Source organism: Nipponia nippon, unplaced genomic scaffold (assembly GCF_047370975.1).
Source record: "Nipponia nippon isolate SJK-2023a ecotype South Korea unplaced genomic scaffold, ASM4737097v1 scaffold_14, whole genome shotgun sequence".
Classification (NCBI taxonomy): domain Eukaryota; kingdom Metazoa; phylum Chordata; class Aves; order Pelecaniformes; family Threskiornithidae; genus Nipponia; species Nipponia nippon.
In genome coordinates this window covers 800,357-821,355 of record NW_028262330.1, presented here as the reverse complement: position 1 = coordinate 821,355, position 20,999 = coordinate 800,357, and the positions used below count along the sequence as shown (strand labels likewise).

At 41.6% G+C, this 20,999-nt stretch overlaps 1 protein-coding gene across 9 annotated transcripts in view; it reads right to left on the bottom strand.

Moving 5' to 3' along the window:
• TNRC6C (trinucleotide repeat containing adaptor 6C) overlaps positions 1 to 20,999 on the bottom strand; it is a 108,853-nt gene that overhangs the window by 25,846 nt on the left and 62,008 nt on the right. For 4 of the 9 annotated variants that reach the window (XM_087750469.1, XM_087750465.1, XM_087750463.1 and 1 more), the window contains 7 exons: positions 13,649 to 16,240; positions 5,767 to 5,976; positions 4,362 to 4,528; positions 3,604 to 3,708; positions 3,074 to 3,154; positions 2,387 to 2,444; positions 2,046 to 2,191 (listed from right to left, as the gene is read on the bottom strand). In XM_087750469.1, the coding sequence (XP_087606595.1) occupies positions 2,046 to 2,191; positions 2,387 to 2,444; positions 3,074 to 3,154; positions 3,604 to 3,708; positions 4,362 to 4,528; positions 5,767 to 5,976; positions 13,649 to 16,240 (3,359 nt within the window). The remainder of the gene's footprint in view (positions 1 to 2,045; positions 2,192 to 2,386; positions 2,445 to 3,073; positions 3,155 to 3,603; positions 3,709 to 4,361; positions 4,529 to 5,766; positions 5,977 to 13,648; positions 16,241 to 20,999) is intronic. The other 5 variants (XM_087750464.1, XM_087750467.1, XM_087750466.1 and 2 more) reach the window with 2 other exon arrangements.

Genomic DNA, 20,999 nt, shown 5'->3' with positions numbered 1-20,999 from the left:
CATACCAGCACTAAAACTCAGCAAACTGTTTACTGTGATGACAGCGGAAATAGTAGTAGTTGTCATTTAAAAGGTCAGTATTTATAGATGTCCTAGCATAGGACCCAAAGAGTTGTGGTGAATGGAGTCAAATCCAGTTGGCAGCCAGTCACAAGTGGTGTTCCCCAGGGCTCAGTACTGGGGCCAGTTCTGTTTAATATCTTTATCAATGACCTGGACGAGGGGATTGAGTGCACCCCCAGTCAGTTTGCAGCTGACACCAAGTTGGCCGCGAGTGTTGATCTGCTGGGGGTTAGGAAGGCCCTACAGAGGGACCTGGCCAGGCTGGATCGATGGTCCAAGGCCAACTGTGTGAGGTTCAACAAGGCTCAGGGCCAGGTCCTGCACTTGGGGCACAACAACCCCATGCAACGCTGCAGACGTGGGGAGGAGTGGCTGGAGAGCTGCCTGGCGGAAAAGGTCCTGGGGGTCTTGGGCACACTTCTGGCTCATGTGGCCAGAGCAGGGCAGCGAGGCTGGGGCAGGGGCTGGAGCCCAAGGCTGGGGAGGAGCGGCTGGGGGAGCTGGGGGGGCTCAGCCTGGAGAAGAGGAGGCTGAGGGGAGCCCTCATCGCTCTCTGCAACTGCCTGAAAGGAGGCTGGAGCCGGGGGGGTCGGTCTCTTCTCCCCAGGAACAAGCAACAGGACAAGAGGAAATGGCATCGAGTTGTGCCAGGGCAGGTTTAGGTTGGATATTAGGAAAAGTTTCTTCACTGAAAGGGTTGTCAGGCACTGGCACCGGCTGCCCAGGGAAGTGGCTGAGTCCCCATCCCTGAAGGTATTTAAAAGATGGGGAGATGTGGTGCTTAGGGAAATCGTTTAGTGGTGGACTCGGCAGTGCTGGGTTAACGGTTGCACTTGATGATCTTAAAGGTCTTTTCCAACCTAAACAATTCTATGATCCTGTAGCGCCACGCTAAGTTTCTTAACACAACACCTGGGAATCTGTCACAACACAAACCATAACTTTAAGGATAATGCTATAGTTAAGACTATAAGAAAACACAGAGTGGAAGACTGAAAAGATAATAGTTATTCAGGGTCAGTAGAGTTTTTAATACAGTCTGTGTTAACAACATTAGATATCATTACTCTCATCCTGTAAACAGCTTATGTAAAATGAATTGGTTTCAGCACAGTTTGTGAAAACTATTGATTTCTGCATTCAGAACACCCCCCACCCCATCTTTGTGAACATTTCAAATAACCCGTGGAATAAAGAATGCCACCAGAGACTGTTCTTTCCTTATTAATAATTTTCGGGGAGATTCTGAGGTGATTTGGTGGGTCTCTTTGTAGGACTTTGTGTCAGGTTGTAAATCTCATTTCCTACTGAAGATCTGGCTGTGCTTTTCCCTACATCCTTTTCTTCAGGCACTTTGAATCTTGGACACCAGGAACTTCTGGAGCCTTCTCAGTCATTAAATGGTGCTGGAAAATCTGTCATACATGATCACAGAAAAGGAAGCTCATCGGAGAAGCTATTTATGACTGTGCGTGTCTGCTCTTTGACTTAACAAAAATACATCAGCTCCTCATTCCTATTTAAGTACTGAGCTTTCACTGAAATCTATAGGGGCCTCAAAACTAAAACAGGAATTAGGAGCCTAATTCTTAAAGATTTTGGCCTTAGTCCTGCCTGATCGTTACTTTGGGCAAGGGTCACTGACTCTTCAGACTCTTACAGAGCGAAAGGCTTTCTGCCCTCCGTTTCTTTGTTTTTCCCATTTCTAGTTCCATTGCGTTACTGATTCCTTAGTAGGTTTTTATTTCAGGTGTAACACTGAGGATGACCATTGTTTATTTCTATGTGGGGATCAAATCATTGGTCCTTTCCACAAGGACTAAATTCCCAAGATTAAAAAAGAGAAGAAAAATAATAAAGCAATATGTAATTATCTATCACATTTCTCTCTACAGCTTTCTAAACAGACAGCAGAAATCATCAGTATTTCTACACTGTGTACAGTTTTGACTTGTAAATCACATTCATATTTCTGAACTTACCTTGTCAAGGAAGGTGGGGCGGTCCATGGAAGACTCTTTGGAGATTGGTGGTGGGCGGCAGCCAAGGGGTTTGGTGACCATTCCATTATAGTCGGTCACTCCCATTCCACGCTTGTCCATTTCCACCTTCTTTTCCAGCAGAGCACCTTCGCAGAAAGGGGAAATGTATTGAAAAAGGTGATGCAAAGACAGTAGTTCAGAGAAGTAGGTCTTGCTTATAAAAACAAAAGCAAGAAAATAAATATTACCAAATACATCTGGATAAGATCAAACTCTCAGAATCATGAATGGTTCCTGTGTTGCTTTAAAGAAAAAAAAAATTTAGTTACACAGATACTTACTCATGGCCTGATCGAGATTCATATTGTTGCTCTTCAAGGCCTCTTCTGCTGGCTCTCTCTGTCAAAAGTACGGATTACATTAAGATAAAAAGTAATTATGCTTATATGATTTCAAAGCAAACTGAGAAAATAGGTATGTCTCAAATACTGGATTTAATATTTACTCAGCAGCACAAATAATGTCTGCACACATTTTTTTCCTGCTTTTCCCCAATTCCTACAACAATTCAGTTAGTCAAGTAAGTACCAGTTCTACAAGGTCAAATCATACTGTTCTATTTAAATTTCTTCCTGTTTTCTATGGACAACTTAAACATCGCTATGATATGCCTTTCTCTAAAAAACCCAGCTATACTCTAATTTCACCTGTTTAATAAGAAAAGGGGAACAGGCGTGGAACTATTACTGAAGTTCAAAGTAACACCTATTGTTATAAAACTCTGAACTTCAAAAGATCTATAAATGTCATCACACAATGTGTATCACCAAGTAATCTCAGAGCACTTTGCTAGCTTACGGTAGACTTCTGAAATTAGAGTAAATGTCTAAAGGAAGGTAACAGAACGACTTCCCGGCTGGAAGAAGAGACTGAAGATCTTTTTGTAGCTACAGCCTGCAACATCGAAAGTCAGAACTACAAGCCACAAAAGCTAAGCCACAGGTGTGCTAGCTAAGAACACTACTCACAGGGAAGCCCATGTCTGTGAGCTGTTTTATCAGACGGTTCATGATCCAGGCCTCATCTTGCTTGCTAGATGTCTTCATGCCCTTAGTAAATAAATGGGAGATTCCATTAATGGTCTGGTTCCCATAGTCATACTAGTGAGATGTACATAAAATACATGGTAAGTTTTTCATATTAATAACACATGCTACTGAAAGATATATTAGTACATTAATTTAGAAAGTATTGAAGAACCCTCCGAACAAGGTAACTACCATTCTCTTCCCCCACAAAGTGTACAAATTTTATCTCAGCTGAATAGGTGTTCAGTGTAACTATTTAGTATTTGATTTCCCGACCACTGAATTAAAGCCACCTTTGAATTTACATATTTCATTTTAATCCTTGGCAGAAAAACATAATGAAATCAAAGATTCTGAAATAATACAACACTTCCTGAAAAACATTCCCAAAACCGAGTTTGCAACCTTGAAGTTAAGAATGTTACTCAGTGTATTTTCTTAAAAACAAACAAGAGCGTCTAGATAAACACCTTTAAAAGATCTCTGTGCAGCTTTTCTATCACAAAATCCTTAAGAAGTCTCTTCCTTTCAGTTCTCCAGAAAGTACCAAGGGACAAGCGTGGATTTGTTTTGGGCTGCGGACAGTACAAGAAACAACCATACTTGATCAAATCACTGGCCTAACTGTTGGCTAATGGAATAACAAACAAACTGGCTAAATGCATTCCCAATTCCTTTAAGTTACAGCCTGGCCTTGTCCTGAAATAAAGACTGTGCAATGGAAAACCTGGACTAACATAATTGTCTATGTTCTTGGTTGAGTGTGGCATTAATACAAATTTGCTTTGTTCTCATACCAGTACAGACCTTAAAATTATCTGTTTGCTCCTCACAAATAGGAAATAGGTATTTTTTGCTGAACCACTTCATCACAAACTACTGTTTGCTTTCTACCACGACAGAAAGTGTATGAAAGCCCCCTTAACACTTTTTGTGTTTCCGTTAATACATTATCATTTCTGCAGCATACATGGAAGCTTATAAAACTTAGAGAGAACAAAAGCAACAACAACAAAACTCCCAAAGCACCTGCCATCTCCCGTTTTCCCCTGGATACAAGGTAGGCTGTACTTGAACCACTGTAGTGGCAAGCTGTGTTTGTGTTCAGGTGCCAGAGGTCTAATTTCAGAGTTCTGGTGTAACGCAACAGAAAATTTGTGACAACTTATTCTAGAAACGTTATACTAATTCCACTCTTTTCTAGAGAGTATCTTTATTTTTGTCGTACCTTTTGAAGTCCTTTCTTTGGGGCGTTCCCCCAGGAATTACAGGAGGAGCTGCTCTCTTGCGAAGCAGTATTATTCCACATATCTCCTTCTTCATCTTCCCACTGACTAGTACTGAGATTCACTTCATCCCCACCACTGCCCCAGCCTTCTTGCATAGATTTTGAAGCTGGAGGGAAAGGAAAGAGGGAGAAGAAAAATCAGATTCAATTTCCTTTTATGCCATATCCAGTATGCTAACATTTGAGTATTTTCAAGAGATACAAAGGTTCATCAAGTAGCTTAATTGGCATTAAGTGATAAGGACTCCTTCTTTGAACCTAGCAAAAAAAATAAAAAAGTTCTCCAAATACTTCATAGAAGAAAAAAATCCAGCAACAGCAAGTCTTGCTTTTTCCTGAACAAGTAAGATCTGTGGTCATGGTCGTTTCGGTCTCCTAGGAACAAGGAACCAAAAGTATGACCACACACTTGTTAAGTGCTATTTTGCTTTCAATGAACCTCACCATTTTAGCTGCCACATTCTGCCGATGAACAAAACAATTTTGAGGTCACTAATGGTCAGAAACTCATTCCCATCTCAGAAGAATGGGATCTGAAAGGAGCACGAGAGCTGCAGGGAAACTTTACATTAAGTGATGAGGTTGCGTCACCTCGTTCTGTTTTATTCTGGTTACTCTGCTTCAAGCTGAGATTACTCATTTTAAGATCTCTCGCTCCTCTGTTCAGGTTTTCTGGGCCTTCTCTCTCTCTCAGTATAGTATTTTGCAGGAGTGAAGCTTAAAGACCACCACAGCCAAAAGAGAAGTCTAAAACAAGCACTGTAGCCACCAGGGCATTTAGAGATGGCGAATTTTTATCCAACTACATTAGTTAGAAATTGTGAAGCAGGAAAGAGTTCAGGATGTTCCTGAACCTGTGAACAGTTTTAATAGCTGAAGAAGACATCTACTCCCTCAGTTTAACAGAACAGAGAAGTTACGACTAGTCATTCTCAAGTGCCTCTTTCCCTGCCAAAATCAATCCTATCTTGACTGAGCTCAGTTGCTTCTCATCCCAATACAGGTTTCTTTTCGGCAGCAAGGGATAAGTACTGTTTCACATTCTTCTGCAGCTTTATAGTTTCCTGCATCTCTACAATTTATACTATACTGCTGTCAAAGTACACAAAAATACTCTAAGGAATACCTTTGAATTTACTGTATCAATGCACTATATTCATATTTTCATATGAATTTTGTATCTGGAATATCAACATTTTGAGACAGCTAATGGAATTTTAAGAATGAAATTAAGATTTAAATGCACAGAAAACCAGAAGACGTGCTGTTTAAAAATACTGCCAGAAGCAAACACACTTTGTCTTTTTCCCCCAGCCTCTTACAACAGTGACACCTATGCACGTACCTGGTTTGCACAGTGCTGGGGCAGCAGCTGGAGCATTTGTTCTTCCGTACGTCCCTGCCGACTCGGCAGGATTATCTCCCCACCCGGTACCACTGCTGGGGGGCTTCCCCCATGCTGAAGTGCCATTATCAACTGCAGCAGAAGGGGATGACGGCTCTCCCCAAGAAGCTTCGGTCTTGGTGTGGACAGTAGGCATTTCTCCCCAGCCTGCTGAAGCAAGGGGAAGGAGGAAAGAACAGTGACGAGAGGAAAGGTTGCTTTTGCCGATAATTTCAAAGATGGGCATTTTATTAAAGTGTTTGTTTGAAAAGAGCATGAACCAGTAAGTAGACATAGTGATTCTATAAAGCATATAAAAAAATCGCTTTGATTTGGTCTCAAAAGTCTTTTTCTTAACTGAATACTAATGCCAAGCGGCAAAGACAGGAGGAGTACTTTCCAGCACAGCGGAGCAGTCAGGCTGCCACGCGAGCACCAGACCTGGTCCCGGGGAGCAGCTGCTTCCAGCGGGACTTCTCGGGGCAGAGCGAGCAGGGCTCGGGGCGCACACGCAGCCGTGCGAGCACTCGGGAGACCAGGACCAAATCTGAGTTGGGCTTTGCTTCACTGAAGGATTTTAAGCTATTTTAATTCCCCTCTAACTATTTACAGATTATCAAATCTCTTTTCTCATGCCCTACAAGTAAGATGATACCTGTTTGTTACCACTTTTAACGTAGATTATGTAAGTTGTATGCATTCCTTAAAGCTTTTATTACAGCTTGTGGTTGACTGTGTTCCCTACGTACCCCTTCATCACTCAGCCTCTACATTATAATAAATGCAATTTTTAAGGAGAACTAGACAAGACTGCAATTAGAATCCATAGTCAAATCATGAGGAATGGCAGGTAGAAGTCATTGTTTTCCTACAGAGTATTATTTTAACTCATTGAGAGACATACGCTATTCTAAAGACACAGTCTTAGTCTGGCTTGGCTTGAATGTAATGTGCTTAACTCCATAGGACACCAACTTGAGCAGTGAAGTTGAACGTGCCAGGAACAGCCATATAGCTTCTGAGTCCTAAAGAGCAACACTGACCAACACAGCAAAAGTGTAAATTGAATTTTAAAGGACCATTACCTCTTAAAGAAAGTTTTTTCTGAAGAGACAGATTTGGATCATAGGTGGAGTTCAAGGTACTTTTTAAAAATATACAAAAGAGACAGATACATAACAGGCAAGAAACCAAGGTTTTTACGTACACCTGATATTAACCTATTTTTCTACAATTATCACAGAAGGCATTCCATTACATGACAACCGAGATCTCAACAAGTATTGCAGAATTCAGTCTGCTTAAAACTTCCACTGTTAACTAGACTGCTAATTCAGGAAATTGTCCTCTTTTCATTGGAGATGAATATTATTAAGTCCAGGTATTCTATTTCCATCAACTATTGCCCTGCTAAATCTGTAACTTCTGGCAGCTCACAACATGGAACCAGATTTGGTGAGAAACAAACTTGGTTTTCCTCCTACCCAAAAAAGAGTGTCAGTTCTGGTTTCAGCCGATTTTTATAATTTAAGGACGAGATGCCTACTTTGCTGCAGCGCTATTCCTTTTTGCTCCCCAATGCTATCTGTAAAAATACTCTGGAAAGGTTTCAAAGAGCAGAAACATAACAAACTGACACCTGCAGTAGTTAGACAACGGCAAGGAAGTCGCCACAAAAGAACTTTATTTAAGAGAACCCTGAAATACGTTAACTAAGCAACAGCGTTTCAGCGAGCAACAAGTCTTTGCAGAACTTACTGATTGCAGCAGAACTTCTCTTACTAGAACCTGCAGGCAACACACCTCGCCAAGAGCGGCTCGAACACCGGCTGGCAGAGAACCATTCCTGCCAAGTAGATGGGCTCGTACCTGTCCGTCCACCGCTCCACTCTGACTGTATTACAGATTGATTCTAGGCTCTATTTCCTAAAGCAACTGCGGTTCTGTCGGACACCGATAAAAGTGCATATGACATAGAACATATCCAAACTAAGCCTACACGTTCAGGAACACGTAGCTTAATAAAGCTCCCTCGCTACCAGCAAGATTCACTGTGTTTTAAAACATACTCCTGAGACAACCCAAAATTTCACCTTTTCATTAAACTGATTTCCATTTGAAACAAAAATACTGTGTTGTAAGCTCTATCAACATATCTTAAATTTCTGTTTGTTTTAAAGTGGGTACAGAAGAGAGACTGGCAGACACACACGTATGTATACAAATGAACCTCTACTTAGCAACTTCCTTGGTGTTGCACCTAAAATACTTACTCAAGCCTTCTGCTTGTGTCTTTAAGCCAACTTTATTTACAGAACACTTTATATGAATTTCTGCCTCACTACTCAGGAGGCAACCTTGTCAGACAACTGCATGTATTTAATCATACTGGCACGTGAAAAAGATGAACTGCAGGCAAATGAAACAGAAAACAAAACATCTCTAAAGCACCAGCCAGAATACAAATACAGAGAGTGCAGAATACTAATACTTCCCTGAGTTCGTGGAACTAATGGAAACTAATTCAATTTACGAAATCAACCTTAAAACACAATTCATATATTGAAAAGGCAAAGCATGCTAGGTTGTAGAATAAAAATTCAAAAGAACTGGTCCTTCTGTTGCTCTTTACTATAAATTAAACAGCACCGATAAAGGACCACAGATGTGTAATGTCCAAGTTATTTTAAGTGCTCTAAATGCGCTGAGCAGTAAATAATACGGGATTAGAAGTAATGAGGGAGCCAGCCTTTACTAAAAGAGAATACTTGCAAGTACATAAAAGCAAACAAAATGCATCAACTAGAAGTTTTCAAAACTATCTTAACATATCAAATTAAGTGCAGGAAATCAGTAAATAAAACCTGAAGGCTCCTGGAGAAATAACTTGTGCACTGCAAAAATTAACCTGTACGTAAATTCCGGAGTACTTCTCAATTACGAACCTGTTTTCGCCTCTGTGTTAAATGCCTGCTGTCTTACTGTTACTGTCTCCGTGCTACCTTTCTATGACTTCATATGACTCTATTTTAGAAACTTAAAAGGTGAATAGAGTTACATTTTTGAATGGATGATGCAAAATTCCACAGGTGAAAGAAGGAATTTACTTTGTATTCTCCAAAGGACACTCTTTTTTAAACAAGGTTGTTCCTCAATTTTTACAATAACCCAGTACGCTTCCTATTTGAGAGACACAGGTGGAATATTAGCTCAAAGAGCCTGTAGTCCCCACAGCTCGCCTCCGGCAGCGCGGTGCCTTCCAGCACCGCCACGTACCTCGCGCGAAAGGCAGCGCACAGACGGCCTTACAGGGGGCTGGACGAGCACAAGCGGCTGCTTTTACGTTCCTTCACACAGCTGTTTGGAAGGAAAACACCTTCACAGAGGTCTCAAAATCTGAACCTGCCTAATGTTTTCAAAACTTCTGCTCAGAGAAAACTATTTTCTCTATGAAAATAATATGCATGTAGGCTTTGCTGAGAAAAAGCTCTATGCCTTAAAAAACACCCAGATCTGCACGAATGTTGTTTTGCAACAAGAATGGGCTCCGTGAAGGGGTTCTTTGGCAAGAAAGTGAGGTTTTAATACTGAAGTTTTTAAACACTGTTAGAATTGCAAGAAACAAAAAGATCACAGTGAGTAATAAACACGGACACATTGGCAGAGCTTTGTTTTATAGAAATAAAAACATAATTAACATTGGGCCACAGCCAACAGGAAATCCTCAAGGGAAAGTGAAATGTTAACTAAGCTGTGGCAGGATGCAGTTGTTTTCCCTCAAAATAACCCTATAGCCATTTGGATGGCAGAAATTGGTTTCCTTGAAGTTGTTTGGTCCGTGACAAATACCAGAGCGTATGACTACAATACAGGCAAACCAACATATTAGAACCTCATGTGGATGAAAAAGGAAGAAATTAGGTAGAAAAATGAGATTTACTAAATGTCACTAGTTAATCCGCTAACAATAGAAAAGAAATAAGCTATTGGGGAGTGTGTGTGTCAAGGGGAGGGTTTTGGACATTTTTAAGTCACCTGTAACCCTTAACCTTTCAGGTCTTCATCTTCTGAAAGGTATTCCAGTTCATGTGGTGGAGCTCCATGCCTTCTTACATTGCTCACCATTAGAGAAGCTGTTATTTGGCTTTCAACCTTGCATGAAAATAGAGGGCAGGTTTCTCGGTATCACCTGTCTGTCCCCCAGAACCTGGCTGGTAGAGGGCTGAGCACCCGTAACAGGATTTTAGGTTTTTACACATGAGCATCCTAAAGGAGCTCAAAACTGATCTGGTTTCAAATCCACTATGACGAAAGTTCAAGGTAAGGAAAATGCATCGCTTGCGTTCTCTCTGTCACATAAATTACATGCTGTGCATGACACGTAAGTCGTCACTCAGACAATGGCGCTGGATTATAAAAGGAATAGAGAGGTGTTCAGAGCTTTCAGAATTTAGACCTGGTTCAGATTTTTAAAATTTAAGCTCCTTACTCTCTAGGAACCACAAAGACCCTAATTTTCAACCTAAAATCTCCATAGGGAAGCCTATGTTATCTTTTGTTGTTTCTTCTCGCAGCTGGAGGACGGGCGGTGGGAGCCCCGCCAGGCTCCACCTTCCTAATGGGAACAGGAAAGCATCGAGCCCACTCCTCTGCGCTTGGAGGAAGGATCTGGTGCCGCTGGGATCCAGAAATCCCTCTTTTAGTCACCCCTGTTTGCAAAACCTTTTCTCACTTCTTATTCCCCTTGTATCAAAGTTGCAAGAGTTAAAAGTGCTAGTAAGAATTACGCACAAGTTTGAATCAAAATCAAAACCACTAGCTTTCTGCTCATCTTTCTAAGTAACTCACCAGTGGTTTGGAAGCAAGCTCCTATAACCAGAAAGGACTACGTTTATCACATTATCTATCCCTTTTTTTTCCCCCCAATAGAAAAAGAAACTCCTCAGAGCATTACGCATTTTCATCAAGTGTGTACCAACATCTGCTTCCCATCAATAGCTTTTAAGTTCTGTATTCGAAGAATTTTGAGAACTTCTGGGGATGGGTGACAACTTGAATAACAAGACTGTAACTTGGCCTCCATTTCTAAACTAATACAGCATAAACTTAAAACCCAAAAGGGACTGCTGCTCCTTTGTGAACAGTTAACTAGTGTTGTACAGTAAAACTAAAATCCACTTCTTTGCTTTCAGGCTACGTGACTGTGCCATCTTACAGCTACGCCACGCTTCCCTACTTACACAGGAACAGAATCCACGATTCCGTATTCATGATATTCCCTGAGTAAGAGGGAATCATAAAAATGATTGGCAAAGCACGTCACGACCCATGCAGAAGACAAAATGCCAGTGACAACTACTTAGTTCAAGTGTTGTCAGGTTTTACATGAGCACTTAACCTGTGCCCTAGGCACAACCTTTAATTGCTCAATCACGTTTTGCATGGAAATACTGTACATGGAAAACTGCTGTTGGATGAAATTTGGCTGTGGATTACAGAATTCTCCTGGCTACAGGATTCTTGTCTCCCTTACTGTAGGGGTTGGAAATGCATAACCAATGGGACAGGGAATTGGAGTAGGAAAAAATAAGGTTTAACAGCATGACAACAAACTGCAAGCCCATGTCTGTGCCGTAGGAAAGCTACTCATGACTTGCTTCTCCTCCTTTAGCTGTTCCAGGTGGGACAGGATCTGTAGATGGCTTAAGTCTGTGTAGATTCCCACAAAGACCAACAGGATATCGCTTTACAGCTGCTACGTGCTACACGCCATGTTAAGAACAGGTCTTCTGCACTCTGAATGGGGAAACCAATAGGATCATATTAAATTACATTTTTTGCTCTCTCTGTGTAAGATAAGCACAAGACTAGCCCCTCTCAGGCACTGTCAAAAGTAAAGATGGGCATAACACAAAGGCACAGGGGCCTGCTCGCAGCTTCCACTGGCAGATTAGACAACAATCCTTCAAAATATTTCCATGTTGGTCTTTATATCTGTACCTATGTACACGACCGTAAGCATATGTAAGCAAAAATACGCAACACAAGGCCTAACTTACGCCCTCAATAACTTGATTTAAATTTTAATGTCAGAACTGTATCTTAAATTGCCTTCACTATTACTCAGTTTATCGTCTTTCTGGTATGCTGTCTGAAGTATATTCTGAGAGTTGCTTTTGCTTTAGTACCTTACAGTCTTTCTAATGCACATTTTTGCAAGAGGCGCAACACCGCCGTGTTAACCCAGTCATGCGGTAGCTTGGGAGGGCGGTTACAAGTTCACCAGCAGTTACTGACTGCATAAGCGTATTACTTCAAAGAGCCCCTTCCTTTGCTACCATCTATTCTCCAGGGGAATCACTGCAGATTAACACCAGTTTTTAAATTCCATTTTCAAAGTCTGAAGGACCCGGAACAGTAAGTCTTCCTCTGCAAGCCATTAGATTATTTGAATAGCATTAACAATACATTGCTGTGTATGAACAGTTTTACAAGCACAGGTGTAATCATCCAAAAATCACCTTAACGGAAAAAACAAAAAACAACCCCCCAACCCCCACCCCCCACCAACCAAAAACCCACTCTCGTGATATCTCCACTACAATTCAGGAATTTGAATTGTCAGTTTTGTGGGTGAAGTTTTAAATATGGATGAAAAGTTTAAAGTAAACCAATTATAGATCACGTACGTTGGACTGACCAAGCAAAACCTATTTAAAGATTTCTTCTTCTGGAATACATGTTATTTTATTAAAATAGAGACTCTCAACTGTTAAAATATTTGACTAGAGTAGAGAACATGAGACTATTTTTACACAGACATTACAGTAAGTTTGAATTATTTCGAAACATCAAAGAGAAAAATGATGGAAATAAGAGAAGTAGAACAAATCCCACTTGGAGAAAAACACGGTTAAAAAGTCAATATTTAGGCATGACCAAGACGAAACAAAAACTTGGACACAAAAATCAGATGAAGAATTTCAAAGGGCATTCATTTTGAGAAGCCTGTGGTCATGACATGGAGCAGGGCTGCTAGTAACTTTTATTTAACTATCTCCTCCCTAAGCATTTTTCTGATTTTTTCCCCATTTTTATTCCTTGCTGCTTGTCTACAACAGTACCTCGTCTTTGATTAGAAAAATTCCTAGATGCCCAGAAACTTGTCTTTGGAACACAGCTGAGGTTAAAATAATGTTTCCCAGCCACCCTGAATATTAACATCTTTAACCAATCCAGCTTTATGAGGATCACATAAAAGTCCAGGATACTACCCGTGCTGGAGACCTGAAGTATGGAAGAGAACCGTTTCTTCATAAAAGACAACAAACAGAAGACAGAGAAACAGCAACAGCCTAGATTCATGCAACCGTTAAACAACATCTGTTGCCAAGAGATATGGTTTGCAGAAAAGAAACAGATGCATAGTGTCTAAACAAGAACAAAGACTGAGCAATGCTAACGGAAGACAAGTAAGAGAAAAAAGGTTAGCAAAAGGACCCCAAACTCCCCAATGGTGGAATTAAGAGAAGGTGCTATGTAACTGTGGAAGAGCTGACAAAATCAATATGGACCACCAACCGCAGGACCTAGCGCGTTATTGACCCAATACCATTTCAAGCCTTTCTTACTCCCACTTGGACTTCGGAACCTTGTGCGTCAGCTCCCGTGGGTTCTGTCCTCACGACAAGAAGTTAACACTGCTTCGGAGTATATGAATAAACTTATTCTATGACATAAATACAGGATTTCTATCTTTAACGTGTAACTACACACTGATCACGCCAGACAGCATTCAGTAATCAGTACTGGTATAAAGTATCTTATAAAACTGTTTTCATACCTGGACCAAGCAGCGGGGACCGGTTCGGCTGGGCACTTGACTGGTGCGATGGCTGAGGTTCAACCATATTCGTGTTGATAATGGTGCTAGTGGTGGTGGTGTTGGTTGTGGTACTGCTCTGAATTATAGGATTATTTCTATCCCACATGTTTACAGTCTTGTTGTTGTTGTAATTTGGGTCGCCCCAAGCTGAGGTACCATCATCGATTTCCATCTTGCGGCGAATGGACGGTGGAGATGGCTCTTCCCAGCCAGTTGCCTCACAGTTCTCTTTTTGTTTGGCTGGCACTGGCCCACCAACCCACCCTGACCCCGTCTGTTTTACAGAAGCAGCTCCTCCCCAGTTACTCACATTGTTGTCCTGGGGTTTATTAGCCCAATTTTGCTGGGAGCCTGGCTTTAAAGATTCCCCCCAACTTGTACCTGTATTAGCCTTGCTGTTTGTGCCATTTCCCCAACCACTGGTCCCAGACCTTGTGGAATCATTCCAACCGGACCCTGATCTATTGTCAGAATCCCATCCAGATCCATTCTTCTTCCCATCACCCAAGTGTCCAGGAACAGACGATGAATCTGTCCAGTCTCCACCTCCTGAAGTCCAGCTTGGATTTGATTTCTGTCCATCTCCCCAGTTTTGAGATTTGGGTTTCTGAGGTTCACCCCAGGTAGGTGATTTGTCCTCCTGATTTGCGGTCCCACTCCAAGCGTGGCCGCTTTTGGCAGCAGCAGCATTATTAACAGTAGTAGAGCTTGCTGACTCTCCCCATCCCCCTGGGCCATTCGGTGCTTTGTTGTTATTGTCTCCCCAACCTGTATTTGTTGGAACAGCTGCCGATGGAGAGTTGACCCACCCAGATACTGAAGAGGTATTTGTACTGTTCATGATGGACCCATCGTTCTTCCCCCCTGAGTTTGAAGATTGAGTAGCTGCACAACCCCAGGCCTCTGTTCCATTGTCATTCTTTCGTTCAGACCTTGGGGACTCTTCAAATTCCCAGGCAGTGTTTTGCTTTACAGGGGTCTGTCCCCACCCCGTATTGGACAGGACCCTGGGGTCAAGGTCATTTCTTGGCAACTGAACTTGCCCTTGGTCTATCATCCCTTTGTCTCTCCTCCTGCCCTCTCCAGCCCCCTCCCTCCCAGTACTGCCTTCGTTTTGACTGCCACCGCTGTCGTTACTTCCTTCGCTAGCTGTGGTGCCAGATGCTGCAGCTTTGGCCCAAGAGTTTATTTGTTCATTGCCCTGCTGCATGGCAGGATTCGGACTGGTAACACTAGAGCTATCCCACCCTGTTGATCCTTTCCCATTGATGTCGCTATTGGAATGCTGGTTTGGGGGCTTGCCCCATTCACCGTTCACACCGTTACTGGTGTTACGGTTGGGGTGGCCCCAAGCTCCAGAATGCATACTGCCAACACCACTGTTGCCACCGCCCCTGCCCCACGCTAGTACCCCAGGACCAGAAGGAGGCCCCGAATCCCACGCGCTCGCTCCGTTTCCTTCCTTTTGCACAGCACTGCTGGATCCATTTTGTTTAGCACTTAATGCTGAGTTCACAGTGTCTCCATTCCCCTGACTGAACCCAGAATTGCTGTTTCCTGTGGCAGGATTACCTGGGGACATCCCCCACACTGAACTGCCCATTCCTTCACCACTGCCCCCGCTGACTTGAGAAACTGATGTTCCGTTAGCACCAGGAAGGCCTTGCAGGTGGGGCGGGATGATGGCCCCCATACCAACAGCCATTCCCCAGTTCGGCAGTCCATTTGTCTGCATTGCATTGATAGGGTTCGGTGAAGAGTTCATGGGGTTAGTGTTATTTGGTCCATCAGTGTTAAGGTTCTGAGGTTGTACGCTGAAAGACACATTCTGAGAAGTGGACGTTTGTGGTTCTGTGCTCTCTTGAGGCAGCAAGTTTCCCCAAGCACCTAAGGTGCCTGTTGGGTTCCCATTCTGGTTGCCCATGTTCTGACCTATGGCACTGACTGGACTGCAAATACTGGAAGGGTTGCCTGCTCCCACAGTTCCTTCATGTCCAAGTACAGGCCAGGCAGCTGGATTGGCATTAGGGTTAAGGTTAAGATTAATGCCAGCATTTGAGTTGGAAGCACCCCAGCAGTTCGGACTTCTACCATCTCCCATCATGTTGTCCATCTTTCCATCCCCACCGCTGGCAGAGCAGTGAGCTAGGCCAGAGCTGGAGCCCGCAGCCACGCCCCACACTCTGGCCGAGCCGCCATTACCGTTTGCTCCGCCAGCTCCAAGGGCACTCTGGTTAGAAGTGCTTTGGACGAGTGCTCCGTTGGCGCCATTATTGCCATTAGTTTTCTTTGTATGTCCAGTGAAGTTGCCTTGGGCACTCCCTGTAGCCATGCTACTGTTCTCTGAGCCACAGTTGGAGGCAGAGTCAGTGTCTGTAGTACATTCTGAGGCAGACTCAGTCTCGGCTCCGGTAATGGAAGGCCACGCTTCCTTGTCAGTCCTGTCTATTATCACTTTATCCCAGCTGCAGTTGCCTTCACTCCTGAAAGCGGGCTGCTGTCCCCAGTGGGAATTCTCATAATGGTCTCCCAATCCACTGTGGCTGAGATCTGCAAGGATCCAATAAGGTTAAAAATGAGTCCGCTGTTCAAGCACTGCGAAAGCCCTCTATTAAGTACTATTCTACATTGATAGTTACAACAGTGCGTTCTGCTAAAATTTAAGAGTACGTTCTCTGACATAACACAGTAATTTTCCTCACTACAATAAAGCACAATGCTCATATTCAGGTTTTTTAAATCTGGCAAAACTCTCAATTAAAATAATGGCACAGTTCAGTTTTAGAAGAGAGCAACAAAAGTGTTTTGTATCCCTCAGTATACTAGTAAAAATAATAAGCAGACAATAAATAAGGATAGCAAATACACTAAGCAAATTTGGAAAAAACACAGAAGAATATGTAGCAGACTTACCATTTATTTTGACTCAATTCTCATTCTTCAGAGAAACATAAAGAAAGAGCATCCAATAAAAAAAAACAACGTATAATGTCTGCCTGCCGTTGGGTATTACATACACACCCACATCACACTCAACACAATGAATTCATACTGCGTTTAGGTTTTCAACCCTTCTTGTAAATAAAGGAACAAGTACGCGCAGCCACCTTTACTATTCAGTGTCAATTATACATTTAAACACCACTGCTGTAACTTACATTTCAGCAGAGAACTCAGGTATTTCTAAGTAACAGGAAGTTTTGTCAACAAACTTAGCTCTTAAAGGATTTACATGTGGTTTAAACATTCTTTTGCGCTTGCATATACAGTCCAATTTCTCCCCCAAACCAATGAACATCAGCGCTATGCCACGCAGATACTCAGAAGCCAGCCTCTTCAGAGCACCGCCCACGTCCTCAAACATAGATGCTAATCCAAAAAATTAAACAACAGGTCTTGAGCATCTCATTGCTTGCCAGGGTACAAAGTTAAACTGGAAAACACACTTCTCATGCTAAGAACTCAAGCGTAGTTCAAGTTTTTGCATTTACTTTCCATCCTGATTGCTCTCTACACGATTCTTAGTACAGATTACTCCTTTTAGTTTCTTTTGCTGGGAATTTTATAGCAAGTAATTCAAGTCTGATCCTAGGGATATGTGCTAGAGACCATCTCCAGAACAGCTCCTCTTAACTGGTTGTCTAAATATGGAAGAAAACTGCATATACGTAATTTAAAAATTTTGGATGTCAATTATTTTTACTTGCTGTAAATCTGCAGAAACATGGCTTTTCTTTTTTATTATTTGAATAAGAATAATTTTTTGTGGGGAAGATGCATGCAATAAATCTCCCAAATAAGCTGTTAACAGTGGATGCCTAATATGCATTAATTTAAATCACAAATATTTCGGTGTGATTAGCTCCTCTAACTGTCTCCAATTAGAGGTGTTCTAATACTGAAAAAAAAAAAAAAATTGTTCCGAGAATAAAAAAAAAAAAGCTCTTTCTCTTTGACAAGGTCTTCTTATTCCCACATTTCACCTGTAGCTTTTCAGGAAAGGAGGGTGATTACTTGGTTGCCTCATGAAGATTTATCAAGATGAAGAAACAACACACTAAACCAGGACAGACTGCATCTCGGTTTGGTTTTGGTTTTGTGTTGTTGTTGGGGTTGGTTTGGTTTGTTTTGTTTTGTTTTTAATTTGAATCAATTGAAGCAAAAGTATGAATGTTAGAGAAAGGAAGGAAGGGAAAACAGTCTTAGCTCATCACCTGTCTTCTCATGATGCTAGGAAAAGCCTAGCATTTCACAGAAAGAGCTAAATAATTGACATATGTATGACAAATCCAAAAGAGAATACAAAAGAAGCCACTTGGGTTTACCTGGATTCTCCCCGCTACATGCAATGGCTAGAAAGGAAGAAAGCATGATGTTATTGCTGGATAAAGCCACCTGGTTACAGCGCTAAGGAAGAAGGTTGACGATTTACCTGATAATCTAGGTTTGCTACACAGGTGCTAAATAGAGACCAGAATCCCAGATAAGGCATGGAAGGGAAAGGAAGCCTGTGAAATGACTTTAAAAGGGTCAACAGGTCAGGAAAATGAGACAAGCAGCATTCTTAGCAGAGTAGGAATGAACAAAGGGGAAAAGCAGCAGCAGTCCAGGCCAGAAGATAAGAAGTTGAGGCAACCAAGGAATCAGAGGAGTCATGCGAGAGGTTTTTTTCAACACTGTGGGTGATAAAGATTTGGCACTACATTTCAGACATGACAGAAAGATTTAAAAGTAGCTTGAAATAATTGTTGCAATAAAAGGGTCTTGTCAAAGCTGAAACCTAAGCTACATGTGCAAGTGCCTGGGGGAACAACGGTGCTGCCCAAGGCAAGCAAGAGCGTCTGCGCAGGGCAGGTTTGTGAAGAAGGATCAAGAGCACAGTGCAAGACCTCTCAATACTCACAAAAATGGCACAAAGACCAACGAGATGAGATGAAAGGGAGCTGCTTGTTTAATCATTTCTTTTTCTTTCTCCTCTCCCCCAAAGATGGTGGTTAAAGCCATGCTCAAGTTTGAGAGCCCTTAGGAGACAGAAAGTAAAGGGAAGGGGTGGGAATGGAAGAGGAAGATGACAAAACAGCTTAGAAAGATTCCTGAGAGTAGGGAGCAAAATGGTTCATTAAATAAGATACCAGGATTTTGAACAGCAGTCAGAGAAACAAGAAGGGAAAAAAAAAATTACGAGGGGGAAGAATCATAAAGACCAAGAGATGACCATGTCAAAAGTAGAAAATGGCCCAGTGCCTCAGCTTGGATAAGCACATCTACTCCAGACAGTATCACAGCAAGTGTGTTTGGCTTGGAAGCAGCACAGGCAGCTCAAACCCCTTTGCTTTTCAAGGGTTTGCAGCTCCATAATTACTCCCTTTCGTGTACCATCAGCACAGTTCCTTTCACTGAGATTCAGATTACGACCTCAGCAGTAACCACCGACTAATCAGAAAGTGGTTACTTCGATAGGGATTACAATCATTTTTTTAGGTGACATAACATAAGCAAGGCCGCTCTTGAGCAGCAGAGTACCTGGGGGCCACGCTGGCACCTTTCACAAGTCATAGGTTCAAAAAAAAAAAAAAAAGAGCAAAACCAGAGACGTGCCGTAACTTCATAGCATCTAAATATTTACTGGAACAATTGGTTCCAACACCAAAGGCTGCTGCTATAAAACTTGTAAGAAACAGGACAGGTAAAGCGAAGGAAAAATAATTTCACAATATAAAAAGAAAGCTGCAAAAACCGTTACTTTGCTGCTGGACGAACATAACAGAGTCCAAGTACAGAACTGATGCTGAAAAGAGGACTTTTTATATTCTTGTCTCTCGAAGCAAATAACCAAAAGACATTTTTCCAATTTCTCTAGACTAAAAGGAGTTCATTCCTAAAATTAAATAACTAGTAATACAGTCCTACTTAATCCATAAGGACTTTAAACATTTGGGAAAAATAATGAAAGCAAAATATTTTCTATGATTAAAACTAGAGAACTGTTTGTTTGTTTGAGGTGATTTTTGAACACATAGTTCCTCCAACTTTCTAGGAAACCAACTTTTCATAGAAATTGCAAATATTTTCTTCCATTTTCAAAGCTGTTAAGACTGAAATGGGAAACCCATTTAAAAAATTCTTAAGAATCAGTTCCTCTTTATTTATGCAAAGATCAGAAATAAAAGCAGCGCAGCCCACCCCACCAGAAGCATTTCTACCCTTCCTCTGAACTGAGCGAAGATTTTAATCAAAGCATCAGGAACAAGAACCCCAGGTATTTTATGTTAGCAAATCCTAGCCCTGGTACGCTGTAAGTGAAATTGATTTTTAAATTAATACTTTGTGCTTGAAAATCTTAATTATGCATTTTTTTATAAAATAGGATTCCCTTGATGAACAACATTTCTTCAGCAATCAGGAAGGAAAAATTAATCTAATACCAAGAATAACAGCTCAAAATTGATTTAAACAAACATAACTTGTGTCGAATTGCAATCATACACGCTACCTGAAAAATGCACAGCTTTGCTCAGTGTTACCAATAAGCATGAGGGTTTGGTTTTGTTTTTCAATAATATCCTTAATGGGATGGGAGGAGATTGCTGGTGTTATTACACACTGTACTCAACATACTTTACCAACCTCAGTTTAGTACTTATTAAAAATAGAAAATATTTTTGGCTGTGTTTGATAATGAATATGAATAATTAGTTGCAAAATCAGTTTAATGTTCACATAGATTACAAATGTAAAGTATGAGTAGAGTGAAATGGGCGAAGCTGTTGCATGCGTTTCTTAGAAAAGCAAAATACGATGCCTGCACCAGCAGTTTACCCAAAATGTCAATCCTCCTCTGAAAATGTAATTTACCATAATATTTCCTTTCATTGTTATTCAGCTGAGTGAAAAGTAACTGTATTTTCAGAACTTCTATTGCAGTAATTAGTTCGAGTGCTGTGCAGTAAGATTACGCATCCTGAACTATAATATAACATTCACCTGATTTAGGAACCAAAGTATGGAGAAGGTACAAAATGGCAACGCCTGGGATAAACTGTTATTGAGAACCACATTATTAATAAGTTTTGCTCATCCAATTTTAAATCAGATCTAATAGCGACTCCCTCTCTTATTACTAGTTTTATTTTTCAATTCACATTAGTCAGCATAGCAACAACCAGATTCGTTGCCTCGTCCTGTCCTGCCCAAAGGACAGATTACAGACGATGTTCTTTGCTTTGACATGCAGAAGAGAGAAAAATCCCAAAGGCCAGTGACAGTCCTGCTGGGGATTTTGCTTGTCACACAAAGGTTAGTGATTCTG